Genomic DNA, 20,436 nt, shown 5'->3' with positions numbered 1-20,436 from the left:
AGAAGACTATTCTTGTAACGTGTAAATATTGGTCACTAGGGATTACTGACTAACATCTTTGTGTCATTAATTAAAAAACGAAAAAACTAGTAAATGATCAGCATGGAAGCATACTTACAAAAAGAATGTTCCGTCCAACGCATACTATAGTGCATAAGCATTTTCTATTCAAGCTGACATCGTCTTTGGTGGAGTTATTCGTACGAACCTCGTAGATTTTTTTGATAGTCAGATGCGTTATTAACATCATTATTATCAGATTCCAACAGGTACCACTAGCCCGTCAAACCACAAATAGTATCTGTGGCAATTCCGTAGCGCACATCTTGTTAGTGGTACACAGTATGGGCTGTACCAAGAGAATTTCAACATCTGAGTAAAAGTGTCTACGTTGTGATCGGCACAGACGATATTTCCAAAACAGAAGTTTACGTCTGTTGGCTATCTTAGGCGTAGTCTTGCCTGTGAATTCGAGTGACGTACTTCCGCGATAGACCTAACACAGCAGATTCTTGTGTTGTTCTTCTTGAGTACAACTGAGCGAAAGTAAGGTGTTGTTGATTTCTGCTGTGCGCGGTTACTCTCCTCATACGTGTCACTGTACTTCTGTAGTGTCTATTGGCTCTCTGATTTCTACATAGGTGGTCATGCCTGTAGGATTGCGCAGTCCACAGTCCAGGTCATCATCCCTGGTTTCCAGACCATATGGCATACGACAGTCAGGTTTGTATCCCATCCTCGTCTGAGGCTGCTCTAGAAACGTCTTCTGCCTACTGTCCCATTGACTGGACTAGAATTGTCTTAAGTGATGAGTCGGAAGTGAGGTCCGGTGATCGGTGAAGACGTGTCTGGAGACATATCGGTCGGCTGTGGGATACCAACCTGATTGTCGCCTACCATAGTCCCGACAACCGGGAGTGACAGCCTGGGGTGCCATTTCGATCCATAGGAGGACCCCTTTCATTGTTATCCGTGGCACACTTCTAGCACAGCGATATGTCGACGATATTCTACTTCCCGTTTTATTGCCCTTCATGCCAATCCGTTATGGGCTTACATTTCAGCAACCTAAACTCCACCCGCACACGACGAGAGATTTTGCTGCTTGTCTTCTCGTCAAATCCTACCTTGGCCATCAAGTTCCTCACGTGTCTCCCGTACTGGAAACATTTGGTGCATTACGTACAGGGCCGTCTGTCAATCAATGCCAAGCCGAATAACTGCTTGCTTAAGAGCCAAAGATGGGCCAACGCGCTATTGGTTTGCTCAGTTTGTGAAGCTCTTTCTATTGAATAAATCATTCCGTTTTTCTGAAATTATATTAATTAGTTTGCACATTCATGTACGAGGGTCACACCAAAAGAAATGCACACTACTTTTTTTAAATATCCATCTTTTATTCTACATGTTTGAAAGTTTTACGGTGTGTAGATGCATCCTTTAGGGACAATATTTTCATTTCTCCACATAATTTCCATCCCTCTCAACAGCCTTACACCATCTTGGAACCAGCGCATGTATACCCGCACGGTAAAATTCTCGACCAACCTGTTGGAGCCACTGTTTGGCAGCGTGCACAAGGGAGTCATCATCTTCAAACCTTGTTCCACGAAGAGAGTCTTTCAGTTTCCGAAAGAGATGATAGTCACATGGAGCCAGGTCAGGACTGTAAGGCGGGTGTTTCAGTGTTGTCTACCCGAGTTTTGTGATCGCTTCCTTGGTTTTTGGACTGACATGCGGCCGTGCAGTGTCGTGCAACAGAAAAACATCCTGCTTCTGCCGATGTGGTCGAACACGACTCAATCAATGCCAAGCCGAATAACTGCTTGCTTAAGAGCCAAAGATGGGCCAACGCGCTATTGGTTTGCTCAGTTTGTGAAGCTCTTTCTATTGAATAAATCATTCCGTTTTTCTGAAATTATATTAATTAGTTTGCACATTCATGTACGAGGGTCACACCAAAAGAAATGCACACTACTTTTTTTAAATATCCATCTTTTATTCTACATGTTTGAAAGTTTTACGGTGTGTAGATGCATCCTTTAGGGACAATATTTTCATTTCTCCACATAATTTCCATCCCTCTCAACAGCCTTACACCATCTTGGAACCAGCGCATGTATACCCGCACGGTAAAATTCTCGACCAACCTGTTGGAGCCACTGTTTGGCAGCGTGCACAAGGGAGTCATCATCTTCAAACCTTGTTCCACGAAGAGAGTCTTTCAGTTTCCGAAAGAGATGATAGTCACATGGAGCCAGGTCAGGACTGTAAGGCGGGTGTTTCAGTGTTGTCTACCCGAGTTTTGTGATCGCTTCCTTGGTTTTTGGACTGACATGCGGCCGTGCAGTGTCGTGCAACAGAAAAACATCCTGCTTCTGCCGATGTGGTCGAACACGACTCAATCAATGCCAAGCCGAATAACTGCTTGCTTAAGAGCCAAAGATGGGCCAACGCGCTATTGGTTTGCTCAGTTTGTGAAGCTCTTTCTATTGAATAAATCATTCCGTTTTTCTGAAATTATATTAATTAGTTTGCACATTCATGTACGAGGGTCACACCAAAAGAAATGCACACTACTTTTTTTAAATATCCATCTTTTATTCTACATGTTTGAAAGTTTTACGGTGTGTAGATGCATCCTTTAGGGACAATATTTTCATTTCTCCACATAATTTCCATCCCTCTCAACAGCCTTACACCATCTTGGAACCAGCGCATGTATACCCGCACGGTAAAATTCTCGACCAACCTGTTGGAGCCACTGTTTGGCAGCGTGCACAAGGGAGTCATCATCTTCAAACCTTGTTCCACGAAGAGAGTCTTTCAGTTTCCGAAAGAGATGATAGTCACATGGAGCCAGGTCAGGACTGTAAGGCGGGTGTTTCAGTGTTGTCTATCCGAGTTTTGTGATCGCTTCCTTGGTTTTTGGACTGACATGCGGCCGTGCAGTGTCGTGCAACAGAAAAACATCCTGCTTCTGCCGATGTGGTCGAACACGACTCAATCAATGCCAAGCCGAATAACTGCTTGCTTAAGAGCCAAAGATGGGCCAACGCGCTATTGGTTTGCTCAGTTTGTGAAGCTCTTTCTATTGAATAAATCATTCCGTTTTTCTGAAATTATATTAATTAGTTTGCACATTCATGTACGAGGGTCACACCAAAAGAAATGCACACTACTTTTTTTAAATATCCATCTTTTATTCTACATGTTTGAAAGTTTTACGGTGTGTAGATGCATCCTTTAGGGACAATATTTTCATTTCTCCACATAATTTCCATCCCTCTCAACAGCCTTACACCATCTTGGAACCAGCGCATGTATACCCGCACGGTAAAATTCTCGACCAACCTGTTGGAGCCACTGTTTGGCAGCGTGCACAAGGGAGTCATCATCTTCAAACCTTGTTCCACGAAGAGAGTCTTTCAGTTTCCGAAAGAGATGATAGTCACATGGAGCCAGGTCAGGACTGTAAGGCGGGTGTTTCAGTGTTGTCTACCCGAGTTTTGTGATCGCTTCCTTGGTTTTTGGACTGACATGCGGCCGTGCAGTGTCGTGCAACAGAAAAACATCCTGCTTCTGCCGATGTCGTCGAACACGACTCAATCGAGTTTGAAGTTTCTTCAGTATCGCCACATATGCATCAGAATTTGTGGTGGTTCCACTTGGCATGATGTCCACAAGCAAGAGTCCTTCGGAATCTAAAAGCACCGTAGCCATAACTTTTCCAGCAGAAGGTGTGGTTCTGAATTTCTTTTTTTTCTTGGGTGAATTTGCATGATGCCACTCCATTCATTGCCTCTTCGTCTCTGGTGAAAAATGATGGAACCGTGTTTCGTCACCTGTCACAATTCTTCCAAGAAATTCATCTCCACCACTCTCGTACTGTTCCAAAAGTTCGCTGCATACCGTTTTTCTCGTTTCTTTGTGAGCCACTATCAACATCCTGGGAATCCACCTTACACAAACCTTTTTCAACACCAACACTTTCAGTATTCTGCAAACACTTTCTTCCCCTATCCCAACATAGCGTGACAGTTAGTTCACTGTGATGTGTGTCAGCAGTCACCAATTCGTTAACTCTCTGCACATTGTCTGGAGTGTGTGCAGTACGTGGCCTGCCGCTGCGAGGACAATCCTCAATACTGCCGTGCCCGCTTTCATCACGTAACCTGCTTGCCCACCGACTAACTGTACTGCGATCGACAGCAGCATCTCCATACACCATTTTCAATCTCTTGTGGATGTTTCCCACTGTCTCGTCTTCACAGCACACTATTTCTATGACAGCACGTTGCTTCTGACGAACGTCAAGCGTAGCAGCCATCTTGAAGACATGTTGTGACGTCGCCACTCACGGGAACAGGTTGAACTAACTTTGAAAACAAGCAGGAAGGATGTATCTACACACTGTAAAACTTTCACACATGCAGGATGAAAACTGTATTTTTACAAAAATAGTGTGCATTTCTTTTGGAGTGACCCTCGTACATTATATCCACCGATTTCCGTGACACTCGGATACTTCCTTCGTGGTGCGTCTTTTTTGTGCTCTTAAAAGGGTAGGAGTAAGGCGTGTACACAATTTCTAACTTTAGTACTTACCTCACTGTGCTACACCTTCAACATTAATATTGTCGCATTTAAAGCGTTCATTTCGACAGAATTTAAATTTTGAAATTCAGTCAATAATTGTATGAAATACTGAAAATCAACTTCTTTTAACCCATGCAAGCCAGTAAACAGGCACCTTGCTACTGTGACAGTGTGGCTGTGTTCGCCGTTTAGTGAAACAGATTGGTGGGAATCTCACCTTCGAAGTTATTCTTGACGCAGCTGTCCGCCTCCTCTCCTGGACACGTCATCAGCAGGTCCTCAGGATCACTGAATGGGTCTGCGCAGCGAGAATCCTTTGTGGAATCGCAAACGTAGCACTTTATGGCTTCAGCGACTTCATTTGAATCATCTGAAAAATGTGTGAGCTGTTGGTTTAACATTTCAAGCCAAAAATAAATTCATGCTCAAATAGTAAGCGTTGGAGATCATGCATAAATCCTCCACAGCTACACTCCGCTGAGGCGTAATGGAAGTGGTTAGTCGCTGAATTCTTCTGATCTACTGTTTAATATCGAACATGTATGTGTAACCATGATGAAACAATATGAGTGAACGACCAAGAACACAGTGGTAGCATTAAAATGACTACATGGCAGCGTTACAGACTTTCACACATACTGTTTAAGAAGCAATAACGGAAGTGACACAAAGATTCAAGATTGGGCTTAAAGTTTATTATAAAAGGCTGTCAGTGCTAATAGTCCTGAATGCATTGCTATCCTCCTTATAAGTGATCAAGGATTACTGGAACTGTTGAACAGAATATAACGTCTAATAGGTACAGAATATGGATTGAGACCAAACCGTGGAAAGGCGAAAGTATTGAAGGGTCGACCACGAAGTAAAGAAACCCCACTACCTTGGAAGCAAAATGACATTTGTTGGCTGGATCAAGGACGAAATAAAATGCGACGAGCTCAAGCAAAACGTGGGTTCACTGAAAATGGAGGGTATACGTTTGGAGCACAGCACTGAATCAAATTGCGGGGAAGATTAATCAGAAAGGATGGCCTCTGTGGTCACCTGCAATGGCAGATCGTTTCCTCAAGACATTCTTTGGCTTCAAAAACAGGCTTTCTATCCGAGATTGTGTTCTTCTCCTGCCAACTGAATTAGAACGACGTATGACTATATTTCCTCCAGCTTTCCGCCCCAGAGTACTCGCGCTCCTGCGTGTTGCTCATTGAGGCATCTCCTGTATCAAACTGCTGGCACACATATTAGCTGGTTGTCAATAAGGACATCGGTGCCAAGGTATGTCCTTGCAAAAAGCCTTCTCAGCAACAAACGGCACAGTGCGTGGTGTTTTCTCCCTGGCCACCATGAGGGATTCTGGGAACGTATCTATGTCGACTTTCCAAGTTCTTTTCTGAATAATAAGTGACTCATAGTGGTGCATACCTAGTCTAATTTCCTGTTTGTGTCAAACTTATGTTGAACGACAACATCGAACATGATCAAAGTGCCTTCCAAAGGTCGTATCTTGGTCAACCGCCTCCAGTTTGCATCACCCCAGTTTTCACAATTGTATGAGCTGCATAGTATCTAATAACTTCTTTCGGCACCATTCCATCCCCATTCCAACAAAGAGATGGAACGCATGGTGCATAGTACTTTGAAAGAGAAAATATGTGCAATAATGAATTCTACACCATACAAACACGCACTTATGTTGTTTTTAGCCATCTACAGGACCACATCGATAGCAAGGGAAGAGCCCAGCCGAGTAGCTTCATGGGAGGCAGCCTTGGACTTTCTTCACTCCGCTGTCACCGTGAGACCACCATCAGACACAGGCTACAGCCCGCCGACGGTATCAGGTATGCGCGCCAGTGGGGATGCTATCATTCAGTGAGTACAAGGCCGCCAGCTGTAAGAAGTCACTGCCATGGCGCAACACTCGAGAAGACACCAGAACCAGCTATGCCAATGGTCATCTGAGGCAGGCCCAACCATACTGTACAGTCTGTGATACCGGCCACATCTGCAGCAGCTGCACCCCAGGCTGTGTCAGCACTGGTGCCCTCCCCCCCCCCCCCCCCCAGGACAGTGCGGTGTGGATTTAGGCCCAGCACTCCCCCACTCTGTTTCAGAACCAGCGGCGGCTGACCAAGCTTCGACAAGCTGTCTGAGGGTGTCGAGGTCCACTCGTAGAACATAGGAGATCCAGTACCATGACCCCAAAGTTGGAAGCAGAGACGCCACTAACCGTGCCTATTCGCCCCTAAGTGCCGTCTCAGGTGTTGGGGAGGAGAGGTACTAGGGAGGGGGAGCGTAGTACGGGAGCGATAGGGAATTCTTGCAGCTGAAGGAGGCCGACGATCACTCATTGTCCCACCTCGGATGGAGCAATTAATGTCATTCCATTGCTCGTTATATTACGAGCACCTCATCCTTATTATTGTTCGAAATTCTACAGCTGATGCAATTTTTTCTAATTTACATGACCATATCTCCTGATTTACAGTATGTGCATAAGCTGAGAAAAAGGCACCGTGATCAATCCCTGTTGTAGTAATGACATCATATACAATTTTTACTCTACTGCAACAAAGGCTGCGAGAAACTAGTACGTTCATAACTGGGAGGGTTGACGTGGTGCAGCACGGACGTCCCACACTTTCAACTCTGAAGAGGACGTCATTCGTCACACAGAAGAGAACCAGACGCCGAGCACTAAGTATTTCTCATGTACAAGACGCAAGTCAGAGGCTTCTCGTCTCCGCTGTTTGAGTACTGTGAAGCGGGAGGCTTGAAAGTGATCCGATCATCAAACTTATTTTACTGTTCTAACGGTACATTTTCGGAAATAGTATCCTTATGAAAACCTTATCTTCTACGCCCTGTAGTAAGAACTGTGATACAACAGTAATGAATTAAGGACTGATCCGACATTTTTTTTCGGAAATACATCCAGGTACGTTTCACCACAGTTGTGGCATCCTCAAACGGTTTTCTTTTTTTATTTTTCTCGAATACATACACAGATTATGTTTAGGTTAGGATATATCTTACATCGGATTTTGTTGTTTAAATTTATTTACTGTTTTTTTTCTGCGGATGTCAAATCAGAACAAAACAGTAAACAAACGAACGTCGGAAGCGTATCAAAAACGTAAATCTGTGCAGTGAAACTTGTGTCCAAGCCACAGCAACATAATAAGATGAAGTATTCAGAAATGAGCAGGAGAAAACGTGAGTAAACACTGTCAAAATACGAAACATAATCCATGAATAACAAACTACACCTAATAGTTCGCCATACCAAAGTTTCACAAAATTCTACCTATGTCCACAGGTCATTACAACTAGACAAAAACACCTTTGGCACACAAAAACAAACCTGTCACAGCTCAGGAGCAGACAAATATTAAAACGGTAAGGCCAAAAACGGGCATATGTAATGATTATTTACCTGCACATACAATTTAAAGAGTGGATTATAGACAAAAGTTCTGTGCAGACGGTATCCTAACACCCCTCATGTTTGCAATGATATGGTGTACTAATTTACACTCGTGGCCGATTTTGGTTGGCAGCCACAGGACACGCAATGTTAAATATAAGGTAAAAACATATATAATTTAAATAACAACAGAATCCTATGTAACAATTAGCCTAACCTAAAAATAATCTGTTTGCAAGTATTTGAGAAAAATAAAAGAAAAAATCCCATTGAGGACTCCACACCTGTGGCGGAACATTCTTGGGTGTTCAAAAACACGTCCACTAGCCTGTACTCGTGCGTTTTGTATTTAGTGATAGTTGATTCAAATAAACAGCATGGTTATTATTAGAAGACACGACATTTTCACACAGAAAGAGAACAGTGTGGTAAAACCACTGCAGAATAGCTGATAAGCCCTTCTGTCCTGCCACATTTAGACTGGAGCATATATGGTGCACCTGGCCTCTGGCCTAGGATGGTACACACTGACAGATAGGACAGGTCGGGGGGAACTAGAAAAGCACACAATGGAATTGGCTTATCCTTGGAGAACCCAACTTTCATCAGCCGATTAAACTTAATAATTGTAAACTGACCAAGAAGTCAGTCACCATTCTAAGCTGCCCTCAACATTTACTACCGTCCCATTTAGTGCGACATCGATAGTGCTTTTATTTACTTCAATAATTACTTACTTACTCCTTGGCGCTACAGCCCCTGTAGGGCCTTGGCCTCACTGGAGTTCACAGCCCAATCCTGACGATTTTTTGGTAGTTTCCTCCATCTCCTGACTCCAAACTTCCTCAAATCATTTTCCATATCCTCCAGCCATGGTTTCCGAGGTCTCCCTTTGCTCCTTTTGCCACCTGGATTTCCTGTGTACACCTTTTTGACAGCTCGATTCTCTGACATTCGCTCTACATGGCCCAGCCATCATTATCTGTTACACTTAATTTCAGTCACCAAGTCAGGATTTCTACACAGTTCTTCCAATGGCCTGACAATCAGGAGTAATGAGCTGAGTGCCATTTCTCTTTATAGTAGGACACCTTTGCTTGCCATTTCTGATACCCTTGCAGCACAGCGACACGTCCATGATATTCTTCGCCCAGTTTTGTTGCCCTTCATGACAAGCCATGCTGGGCTTACATTTCAGCAAGATAATGTCCGCCCGCACACAGCGAGAATTCCTACTGATTGTCTTCATGCTTGCCAAACACTGTCTTGACCAGCAAGGTCTTCGGATCTCTCCCCATTTGAGAAGGTTTGAAGAATTATAGGACAGCTGGACAGAATTTGGCACGTTACCCCTCAGTAGAATACCCAAAAATTTTATCAATCAATACTAAGCCAAATAACTAATTGCATAAGGAGCTAGAGGTGCAACAATGCGTTACTGGATTGCTCGAATTGTGAAGCTCTTCTCTTGAATAAATCAACCACTATTTTTGTAAATGTAATAATTTGTTTGTCTGTATATGTATATCACAACTGCTGATTTTCGTTCCATCCAAATAATTCCGTCGTGGAACGTCTTTTTTTAGCTTAGAGTGTAGTATTTTATTTATTATTCTCTTATTAATACGACCTTCTTTAGTGCTGAGGAACTGTGGAACAAAACGTTACTCCACCCTTTAAAGTAACGGTAAATAGTAAATCCTCTGTCCTCAATGTTACAGGATACGAACCTCTCATGCAAGTGGTCAAGTAAGTCCGAATAGCTTCTCCTACGGAAAATTTATATAAACATTCTCTTTGTGTGTGAATTAATTTAACATGCAGAGCAACATCTCCCAAAAAACTATTCGTCCCTCAGCTTCCATCACCTCTGCTCAGCTCCACAGCTCCGTTTTGCCACATTTCTCCCCAAAACTAACAAAAAAAAAAAAGGGTGCGAAAAACACGATAAAGAGACACCTTGATAAGTAATGTGTTAAGGCATCAGGAAATTGTAAAGTGTCAACCATAGGTGCTCTAGGCACCTGATGCTTGAAGCTGCGACAGCGAAACTCGCCACAGGATGGCCACCAAACGACATTTTCTGATTGGATTGTTAGATGAGCAGCTCACGCATCTCTTTGGACGACTATTAGAGAACAGATATTTGCACAATGAAGGCTATTTGGAGGCATACTTTGGGGACAAAGCTGAACACGTAGCTGGCAGATATCCAAGAAAATAAGTGCAACCAAAGATAATGCTTTCATAGAGAAATCTTCTTGGCTAGCGTGTATTTTCTTTAGAATGGGAAAAGTCAAATTTATGGGACAACAGGAAATTCTTTTAACAAATAATTAGACCACCGAGACCATAATCCTAAGCTGGCCATAGGACGTATGGACACACCGAGAACAACTTTGGAGAACTCTAGGGCAGAGTTCCCTTGGAATCGGACACTTCTATGTGTGATTTAATTAGAGACGCTTCACTGTTAGGTCTGACAAAATATGCTTCCCGCAAGATCTTATTTGTCAGCACAGGTCCGGACCGGCAGTGAAGCACACAGCTGGTCGCTGACTCACTCAACTGCTGTTGCAGCACTCACTCACCCCCCACCGCTTCCAAGGCCTGTTCTTCCCCTGGCCGCAGCAATAACATCACAAAAGGGTCACACTGCCGACAGGCTGCTCAATGTCCTTGTCACAACATGCAGTTACACTGCCGACAGGCTGCTCAATGTCCTTGTCACAACATGCAGTTAAGCACTCCAGTTATACTCGACCTGCGACCTGAGATGTTCTGCTCGCCTTAGGGGAATAACTTCAACCCAGAAACACGCACAAGTGCTTTTCTTTAACATAATGAAAGAAAGGTTGAAGACGGGTATTTGCAGATTTATGTGAAGGGTTTTCACAATGTTGATTATACTACTCTCTTCGGCATTTTGGAGATAGCAGGGGTAAAACTCTGGGAGACAAACATTTTCCACATCTTATACAGAAACCAGCCAGCAGTTGTAAGAGATCAAGGAAATGAAAGGGAAGTAGTGATTGATGCAGGAGTAAGTCGGAGTCGTAACATATCTCCAATGTTATTCAGTCTGTACATTAAGCAAGCATTAAGAAAAATCAAGGAGAAATTTGAAAAGGGAATTAAAGTTCAGCGAGTAGATATAGGAAGTTCGGGTTTTGATGATGACAAAGTAATTTTGTAAGGGACATGAATAGATTTAGAAGAGTTGCTGACCGCAATCGACAGTGGCTGGGAATCAGACTATAAGAAGAGCATCAACAAGTTTAAAAGAAGCGTAATGGGATGTTCTCGAATCAAATAAGGCGATTCTCGGGGATTACAGTAGGAAATGGGGCATTGAAAGTAGTAGATGAGTTCTCCAATTTAAGTAGCGAAAACCTTATGATTGTCGAAGCTGAAAGGGTGTAAAAAGTACAAAAAGAGGATTTTTTGCATCTGACATAAATTTAGCAGCAGCATTTCTTTTTGGGGGATATTTCTCTGGGATTTGGCCTTGTACGAAAGTGAAACGTGAACAATTAGCAGTTCAGACCAGAAGAGAGTAGAAGTTTTTGAAATGTGGCGCTATAAAAGAACATTAAGGATTGCATGAGTAGATCGAATAACTAATGAGGAGATAGAAAAGAACTTTTATGCCACGACTTGACTAAAAGAAAGGATTAGCAGACAAAACACATCCTGATGCATCAATAAATAGTCAATAAGCTAATGAACTAGGGGTAAAAACTGCTGAGTCAGACCTAGGTATCAACACTGTAAGCATGTTCCAGTAGTTATTCAGAGGCGAAGAAGTTTACAAAGAATAGGTTAGTTAGCATAACTTGTTGGTTCAAACTGGTTTTCACACTGAAAACCACAATAACCATAATAGGCATTTTGTTGTTTTCTCATATTACTCATAATAATGGGAAAATATCCTAAAAGGAAATTAACTATGCTTGATACAAAAAAACAGATTTAGTTTGTGGAAGTAAAGTGATTGTAATAAACTGTATTTATATTTCTGTGGATGGTGTATATATACTCTGTATAGAGAGTGTAACAGTTATAAGTGGAGATATTATTACTGAGAATACTGTATTGATCAACATTACATCAGTATTTACTTCATTTGCAGACTTAATTGTGGCTGTTAGGAGCAGTATGTTTTTATGTTTGTTAGTGCCTCCAAGTACATGTAGCAAGAGCAAGTCATGTTTATTTTTCCTTGGGCAGCACGTCAGATTTTTAATTGTGGACATTTGGTGTTGAAGTGTGCACATTTGGATTCCCAATAGGTAACCTATACTGCAGGCCTAGTGCACTTATTTGGTACAGTACGACTTGCAGAAAACATCAGGTAGTAAATTTTGTGAAGAGTGTTTGATGCAGATGAAAAATATGATATGGGTAAATAATAAGGTACCACATACAAAAATATCTGCACTTATAACCGCTACACCGCATATATTAAACTAATTCTCAGTGTTACACCTTTTTCGATCCCATGAATAATAAATGAAATCGACATTAATTAACTCATATGTCGGGTTTACCTAAACACATCGCTGCAGATTGACACACAACATTCACCTTTTTCTACATGTATCACTACATTACTTCGCTTCACAACATTGGTTCTAATTGCATTAATCACAAATTCCATTGTACTAGAGAGAATATAGAGGGGAAAAATTGTTGAAGACAGAGACTGAAATATGACGAGAAATAATTTCTACATGTGTTACTACGTTACTTCGCTTCACAACATTGGCCCCAAATAAATTAATCACATATTGCATGGTACTAGAGAGAATATAGAGGGGTAAATTGTTGAAGACAGAGACTGAAATATTACCACAATTAATTTGGATATTAAGTGTGGGTGCTACTCTGAGACGAAATTGTAGTAAGCGGTATCAAATCAGTTATAAGACCCACTGTCAAAAGAGGAGAAAAAAGAAACAATACCTGGCCAAGGCCATCAATTCGTTCATCAAAGCCCTTCGACAGCACTTATTGTCGTTGTAAAGCACATTGAAAATACTACGACACCCTAACTCATGATCTAATTCTTTGGCTGGCTTTGCTTTACTGACGTTCGACCCTCTTAAACAGCGAAACATGTAAGTTTCTTAATAAGATATTTGTCTGGTAACAAGTGGATAGAAGCAGCGAGTTCAGGTATTAGTCTTTGTAATACAATGAAAGCATCATTCCTCACCTTTTCCGGAGCACATTATGTGAGGTCTTCGAAAATGCTAACACTATTGGCAAGGAGTAGTAGCAACAAAAAGCAAAGAATTTATGCGTGCCTTCGAGCAGCGGTTTCTCTAAACAGACTTGCGAAATAGCCTTTCATGAGGACTCCAGCGCATTCCGTAGTAACATTGACGCTGAAATAAGAAAATAATTACTCGCTGTTTGCTCTTTGTTTTCGCAATTAAGGCTCCTACATACAGCAAAGGTGTTCTCCTTCCGCCACGGAAAATCCCCTTAACTCGAACAGAGGGACCGCGTTAACTGGGCAAGATCTAGTTTTAAGAGATTTGTGGCCAATTATCTCCTCTCTCTCTCTCTTTCTCTCTTTGTCTCTCTGCCCGTTTGTTACTCCTTTTCCCTTCTAAACATCACCTTCGCAGTATGTGTGCAGATGTGAATGATTGGGGGTCTGTGTGTGTGTGTGTGTGTGTGTGTGTGTGTATGTGTGTGTGTGTGTGTGTGTGTGTGTGTGTGTGTGCGTGGCGCGTGTCAATTAGGTAGTGTTACAATGCATACTGACACTTCAAAGTTAAAAATAAGATCAGTTAAATTACGTCCGCTGTCTGCCTTACAAAGGTGTAATACACGAAATACAGTGGTATTACTTTCTCAACCTTTCTCTTTCATTTCATTCCACCTCTAATACGCTTTAGTTTTCTGCTAATCATAGAACACTTCAACTTTTTGTCCTTCGCAGGTCTGAAGCTAGAGAGCAGCTGCGTATCACCCAGTAAGGAGTCAATACTTAGAACGATTTGCAGCTCGTTGGAATTACTTGGTATTTGAGCTCTCTGATCGAGAACATGCTTAACAATAATGGAAAATAAAAAAAACTAAATAAAATGCTTGTTATAAAAAATACGGTTAAACAGAATATTACAGTTATGTTCGTTGTAAAAAAGGAAAAGAAGAAGAAAATTCACTATACTCATGTTGCTCAGTCGGTGTTTCTAACAGACAGTTTTCAGTTTTCAAATTTTTTGCATTTATCGAAATACACGCGACAATGAACCTATAGCTTTGACAATTACTCACATAGTTTATAAGGAAAGGGAAATCAACGAGCCCATAGTTTATCACTTCGTACCCGCTTTCCGGAGGAGACATGTGCTTCTTAGGATGCCTTTAAAAATTTGAAACGTTACGTTAACCGAATATGAACTGCAACTATGAGGACTTTATTTTCTAATTTTTCCAGCAATTGCAAGCGTTAACGAACAAACGAGAACGAAAATCTCAATAAATGACAGTATGTATGGCGGTTCACATAGAAAGTGTTACACATAGGGTCTATTATTTTCTTTACCATCGAATGTAGGTAGCTGTCCCACTTGAGGACCAGACTAGTGATTCTAGTGCTGGATATAATAGATCGTAGATTTCTCTCAAAACATTTATGTCTTTTTAAAGAAATATTGTGAAACACTCAAGAATCACAGAAGAGTTTACTAAATTACAAATACGTGTGCATATCTGGTAGGGGATTGTGATCTAGTAGTAGCGTCTTTTACTAATAATCAAAATATCCAGTTATCTGGGTTCGAATCAAGACACTGCTTAAATTTCTAATAAACATCACCAGAAATCGCTTCCGAACACTCCTAGTATCAGGCTTCACCCTTGTTCTGCCAAGGGGTCGTCAAAGAACCGGAGAAGTGAACAGAAGTTCAGGGCAACCTCTTACCCTTGGGAAACAATCAGCAATGATGAATGGCATGAGGATGCAAAAGGCAAAGGAAACGACTGCATTAAAAACACACACACTGCTTGCTCAAGACAAGTGGTCTGTGACCGGTAAGTGTCATGACGATCTCTCCATTGAATAAACAACTAGGATTAGTGCCCCAATCGGATCTCCGGGAGGGGCTGCGAAGGATGAGGTAAAAATGAGAAAAAGGCGAAATAACAAATGGAAGGATAACATATTATAAATGGGAGAGTGGAAAATCAGAAGTTTGGACGTGACAAGAAACCTAGAAAATCTGAAAGTGGAAATGTAAAGACTCAATATATATGTAGTGGAGGAAAGTGAAGTGAAATGGAAAGAAGGCAAGGATACCTGTTCAGACTATTATAGCGTAATAACAGCAGCAAAAAATCATAAAACGTGAATACGGTTCCTCATGAGTAGGGAGGTAGGGAAGGGAGTGATTTACTGTGAACAGTTCAGTGATAGCCGGCCGTTGTGGCCGAGCGGTTCTAGGCGCTTCAGTCTGGAACCGCATGACCGCTACGGTCGCAGGTTCGAATCCTGCCTCGGGCATGAATGTGTATGATTAGTTAGGTTTAAGTAGTTCTAAGTTCTAGGGGACTGATGACATCCGGTGTTAAGTCCCATAGTGCTCAGAACCATCTGAACCATTTGAAGTTTAGTGACATGGTTGATCTCATCAGTATCGACAGCATACCAACGCCGACAAGAATAGGTCAGGTATAATTGCTGACGTTGCAAACAGAACGTGAAGAGACAGAGTAAGTGTATGAGGGTAATGAACGGTTAATTCAGTACATAGTGGGAGACGAATAATAGTAATGATCGAAGTGTGGAATGCGGTTATAGCGGAACGAGAAAGGGTTGCAGGAGAATATGGGTTTAGTAGTAGGAATGAGAGAGGAGAAACGCTAACTGAGTTCTCAAATAAATTTCTGCTGGCAATAACAAAAATACTGTTCAAAAATCATAAGAGGACGAGGTATGCTTGGAAAAGGCCGGGAGGTACAGGAAGATGTCAGCTGGATTTCATCATCGTCAGGCAGAGATTCCGAAATCAGATATTGAATTGTAAGGCGTACTCACGAGCGGTTCACAATATTTAGTAATGACGTAGATTAGGCAGAAGTTTAACACACACGTCCCTAAGAATCAGCGTGCAAGTACTGAGGAATGATGAGATAGGTTTGATGTTGTCTAATGCTACGGACACTGCGATAATGGATACCACAGTAGGAATTTCAGTTCAAGAAGAATGAACATCTCTAAAAGCGCCTACATCTACATCTACATCTACATACATACTCCGCAATCCACCATACGGTGCGTGGCGGAGGGTGCCTCGTACCACAACTAGCATCTTCTCTCCCTGTTCCACTCCCAAACAGAACGAGGGAAAAATGACTGCCTATATGCCTCTGTACGAGCCCTAATCTCTCTTATCTTCGTGGTGTTTCTGCGAAATATAAGTTGGCGGCAGTAAAATTGTACTGCAGTCAGCCTCAAATGTTGGCCTATCACAGAACTTGAACAGACAGACATAAATTCAAGGACGGTAACTGCGTAGAAGCCTTGCCTGACAAATAAAAGTACTTCAGTTGATCGGCCATGTAACGAAGCACAAAATGTTCATCTGAAGACTAGAATATAGAAATGTGTACCAATTAGGAACGAAATAAATAGGGACTGCATGGAAGTCGAAAAATGGTCGCCGAAACGATTCAGTGTACAGAAAAGTCGAAACAACCTTCAGTGAAATTAAAACCAAGGGTGTCAACGTTAAGAATGCAATGGGCATTCCACTGTTAAGCGCAGAGGAGAGACGGGACAGGTGGAGGCCTATACAAGGGCGAAGACTTGCCTGCTGACGTGATTGAGGAAAAATGGGAGTCGATATGGAAAACAGAGGGTATCCAGTATTGTAGTCGGACTTTAATAGAGCTTCAGAAGACTTCCTATCAGTGTTGGTTTCTGCCACTGATAACATTCCTTCAGAATTTTTAAAATCATTGGGGTAAGTGCCACCCTGTGACTATTCAAGTTGCTGTGGAGAATGGTTCAAATGGCTCTGAGCACTGTGGGACTTAACTTCTGGGGTCATGAGTCACCTAGAACTTAGAACTACTTAAACCTAACTAACCTAAGGACATCACACACATCCATGCCCGAGGCAGGATTCGAACCTGCGACAGTAGCGGTCGCACGGTTCCAGACTGTAGCGCCTAGAACCGCTCGGACACCCCGGCCGGCCGCTGTGAAGAATCTATGAATCTGGAGATACACCATCAGATTTTCTGAAAAAATATCACGCACACAATCCAGAAGTGTAAAATGACCGATAATTGCGAGAAATACCGCACAATCAAGTTATCGACAGAAGCACCAAAGTTGCAGACAAAAATAATATACAGAGTATCGGAAAAGAAAATTTAGAATTTATTCGATGACGACCAAATTGGCTTTCGGAAAGGCAAGATCACGAGAGAGGCAATTCTTATGTTGCGACTGATAGTGGAAGCAACACATATGGAGAAAATCAAGACACGTAAATAGGATCTGTCGACCTAGAAAAAGCGTTCGACAATATAAAATGGTGCAATATATTCAAAATTCTGAGAAAAATACGTGTCTGCTATAGGAAATGGCAGGTTATTCACAATACGTGCAAGAAACAAGATTGAATAATAAGAATGGAAACCAAGAACAAAGTTCTCGGATTAAAAAGTGTGTAAAGAGGGACGTAGTCTTTCACTCCTGCTACTCACTCTGTACATTGAAGAAGCAGTGGCGGAAATAAAAGAAAGATTTAGAAGAGGGATTACAGTTCAGAGTGATTGATGACATGGTTATCCTCGCTGAAAATGAGGAAGAGTTAAAGGACGTGTTGAATGAAGTGAACAGGCTAATGAATACAGAATATGGACTAAGAGTAAACAGAACAAAGATAAAAGTAATGAGGATTAACAGAAGTGACGAAATTATGAAATTGGGGACAAAGAAATAAACGAAGTTAAGTAATTCAGCTACCTCGAAAGCTAAATAGCACATTACGGACGAAGCAAGGAGGACGTAAGAGCCAGACTAGCCCCGGCAAAAAGGGCATTCTTAGCCAAGAAAAGTCTACTGGTATCAAACATAGGCCGTAGTTTAAGGAAGAAATTTCTAAGAATATACTTTTGGAGAACAGCATTGTATAGTAGTGACAAAAGTACTGCGAGAAAAGCATAACAGAAGAGATTCGAAGCATGTGAGATGTTTCGCTAGAGGACAGTGTTAGTACTAGAGTGACATGTAGATAGTAACAAACACAGGGAAAAGCAGAGTTTGGAAAACATCGAACGAATAACTGAGTACGTAGGTTCAAATGGCTCTAAGCACTGTGGGACCTAACATCTGACGTCATCAGTCCCCTAGACTTAGAAGTACTTAAACCTAACTAACCTAAGGACATCACACACATCCATGCCTGCGGCAGGATTCGAACCTGCGACCGTAGCAACAGCGCGGTTCCGGACTGAAGCGCTTAGAACCGCTCGGCGGCAACGGCCGGCGGAGTACGTAGGGTATAACAGCTACTCTGAGATGAAGATGTTAGCACAAGAGAGCAATTCGTGAAGGGCTGCATCATATGCTCACAAGACTGATGAACCCACACCCCCTCCCCGGAGAAGAAAGAAACAGAGTAGGGTCGGTGTAAAAGAATTCCCCATGTTCCAACCCGCCAGTTCAGTGCATCAACACACTTCATTGTAGTCTTATTTCTTGATCACAGATATATGTTAATTTCAGTGTAACCACACAAGACAAATGAGCATTTTTGGAAGAAGATTTGCAGTAATTTGCGTTCCCCTATGAAATGAGCAAAGAAGGGAAAGCAGAAAGGTGGAAGGAGTATATAGAGGGTCTATACGAGGGCGATGTACTTGAGGACAATATTATGAAAATGGAAGAGGATGTAGATGAAGACGAAATGGGAGATAAAATACTGCGTGAAGAGTTTGACAGAGCACTGAAAGACCTGAGTCGAAACAAGGCCCCGGGAGTAGACCACATTCCATTAGAACTACTGATGGCCTCGGGAGAGCCAGTCATGACAAAACTCTACCATCTGGTGAGCACGATGTATGAGACAGGCGAAATACCCTCAGACTTCAAGAAGAATATAATAATTCCAATCCCAAAGAAAGCAGGTGTTGACAGATGTGAAAATTACCGAACTATCAGTTTAATAAGTCACAGCTGCAAAATACTAACGCGAATTCTTTACAGACGAATGGAAAAAGTGATAGATACCGACCTCGGGGAAGATCAGTTTGGATTCCATAGAAATGTTGGAACCCGTGAGGCAATACTGACCCTACGACTTATCTTAGAAGAAAGATTAAGGAAAGGCAAACCTACTTTTCTAGCATTTGTAGACTTAGAGAAAGCTTTTGACAATGTTGATTGGAATACTCTCTCTCAAATTCTGAAGGTGGCAGAGGTAAAATACAGGGAGCGAAAGGCTATTTACAATTTGTACAGAAAGCAGATGGCAATTATAAGAGTCGAGGGGTATGAAAGGGAAGCAGTGGTTGGGAAGGGAGTGAGACAGGGTTGTAGCCTCTCCCCGATGTTATTCCATCTGTATATTGAGCAAGCAGTAAAGGAAACAAAAGAAAAATTCGGAGTAGGTATTAAAATTCATGGAGAAGTAGTAAAAACTTTGAGGTTCGCCGATGACATTGTAATTCTGTCAGAGACAGCAAAGGACTTGGAAGAGCAGCTGAACGGAATGGGCAGTGTCTTAAACGGAGGGTATAAGATGAACATCAACAAAAGGAAAACGAGGATAATGGAATGTAGTCGAATTAAGTCGGGTGACGCTGAGGGAATTAGATTAGGAAATGAGACACTTAAAGCAGTGAATGAGTTTTGCTATTTGGGGAGCAAAATAACTGAAGATGGTCGAAGTAGAGAGGATACAATATGTAGACTGGCAATGGCAAGGAAAGCGTTTCTGAAGAAGAGAAATTTGTTAACATCGAGTATAGATTTAAATGTCAGGAAGTCGTTTCTGGAAGTATTTGTATGGGGTGTAGCCATGTATGGAAGTGAAACGTGGACGATAAATAGTTTAGACAAGAAGAGAATAGAAGCTTTCGAAATGTGGTGCTACAGAAGACTGCTGAATATTATATGGGTAGATCAGATAACTAATGAATGCTATTGAATAGAATTGGGGAGAAGAGGAGCTTGTGGCACAACTTGACTAGAAGAAGGGACCGGTTGGTAGGACATGTTCTGAGACATCGAGGGATCACCAATTTAGTATTGGAGTGCAGCGTGGAGGGTAAAAATCGTAGAGGGAGACCAAGAGATGAATACACTAAGCAGATTCAGAAGGATGAAGGCTGCAGTAGGTGCTGGGAGATTAAGAAGCTTGCACGGGATAGAGTAGCAT

The 20,436-nt window shown here is 42.0% G+C and overlaps 1 protein-coding gene across 1 annotated transcript in view; it reads right to left on the bottom strand.

Moving 5' to 3' along the window:
* Positions 1 to 20,436, bottom strand: part of LOC126237323 (uncharacterized) — a 45,089-nt gene that overhangs the window by 19,264 nt on the left and 5,389 nt on the right. The window contains exon 2 of the mRNA XM_049947292.1: positions 4,817 to 4,969. Within this exon, the coding sequence (XP_049803249.1) occupies positions 4,817 to 4,969 (153 nt within the window). The remainder of the gene's footprint in view (positions 1 to 4,816; positions 4,970 to 20,436) is intronic.

Source organism: Schistocerca nitens, chromosome 2 (assembly GCF_023898315.1).
Source record: "Schistocerca nitens isolate TAMUIC-IGC-003100 chromosome 2, iqSchNite1.1, whole genome shotgun sequence".
Classification (NCBI taxonomy): Eukaryota; Metazoa; Arthropoda; class Insecta; order Orthoptera; family Acrididae; genus Schistocerca; species Schistocerca nitens.
The sequence above is the reverse complement of the archived record's forward strand: the minus strand, read 5'-3'. Positions and strand labels throughout refer to the sequence as shown.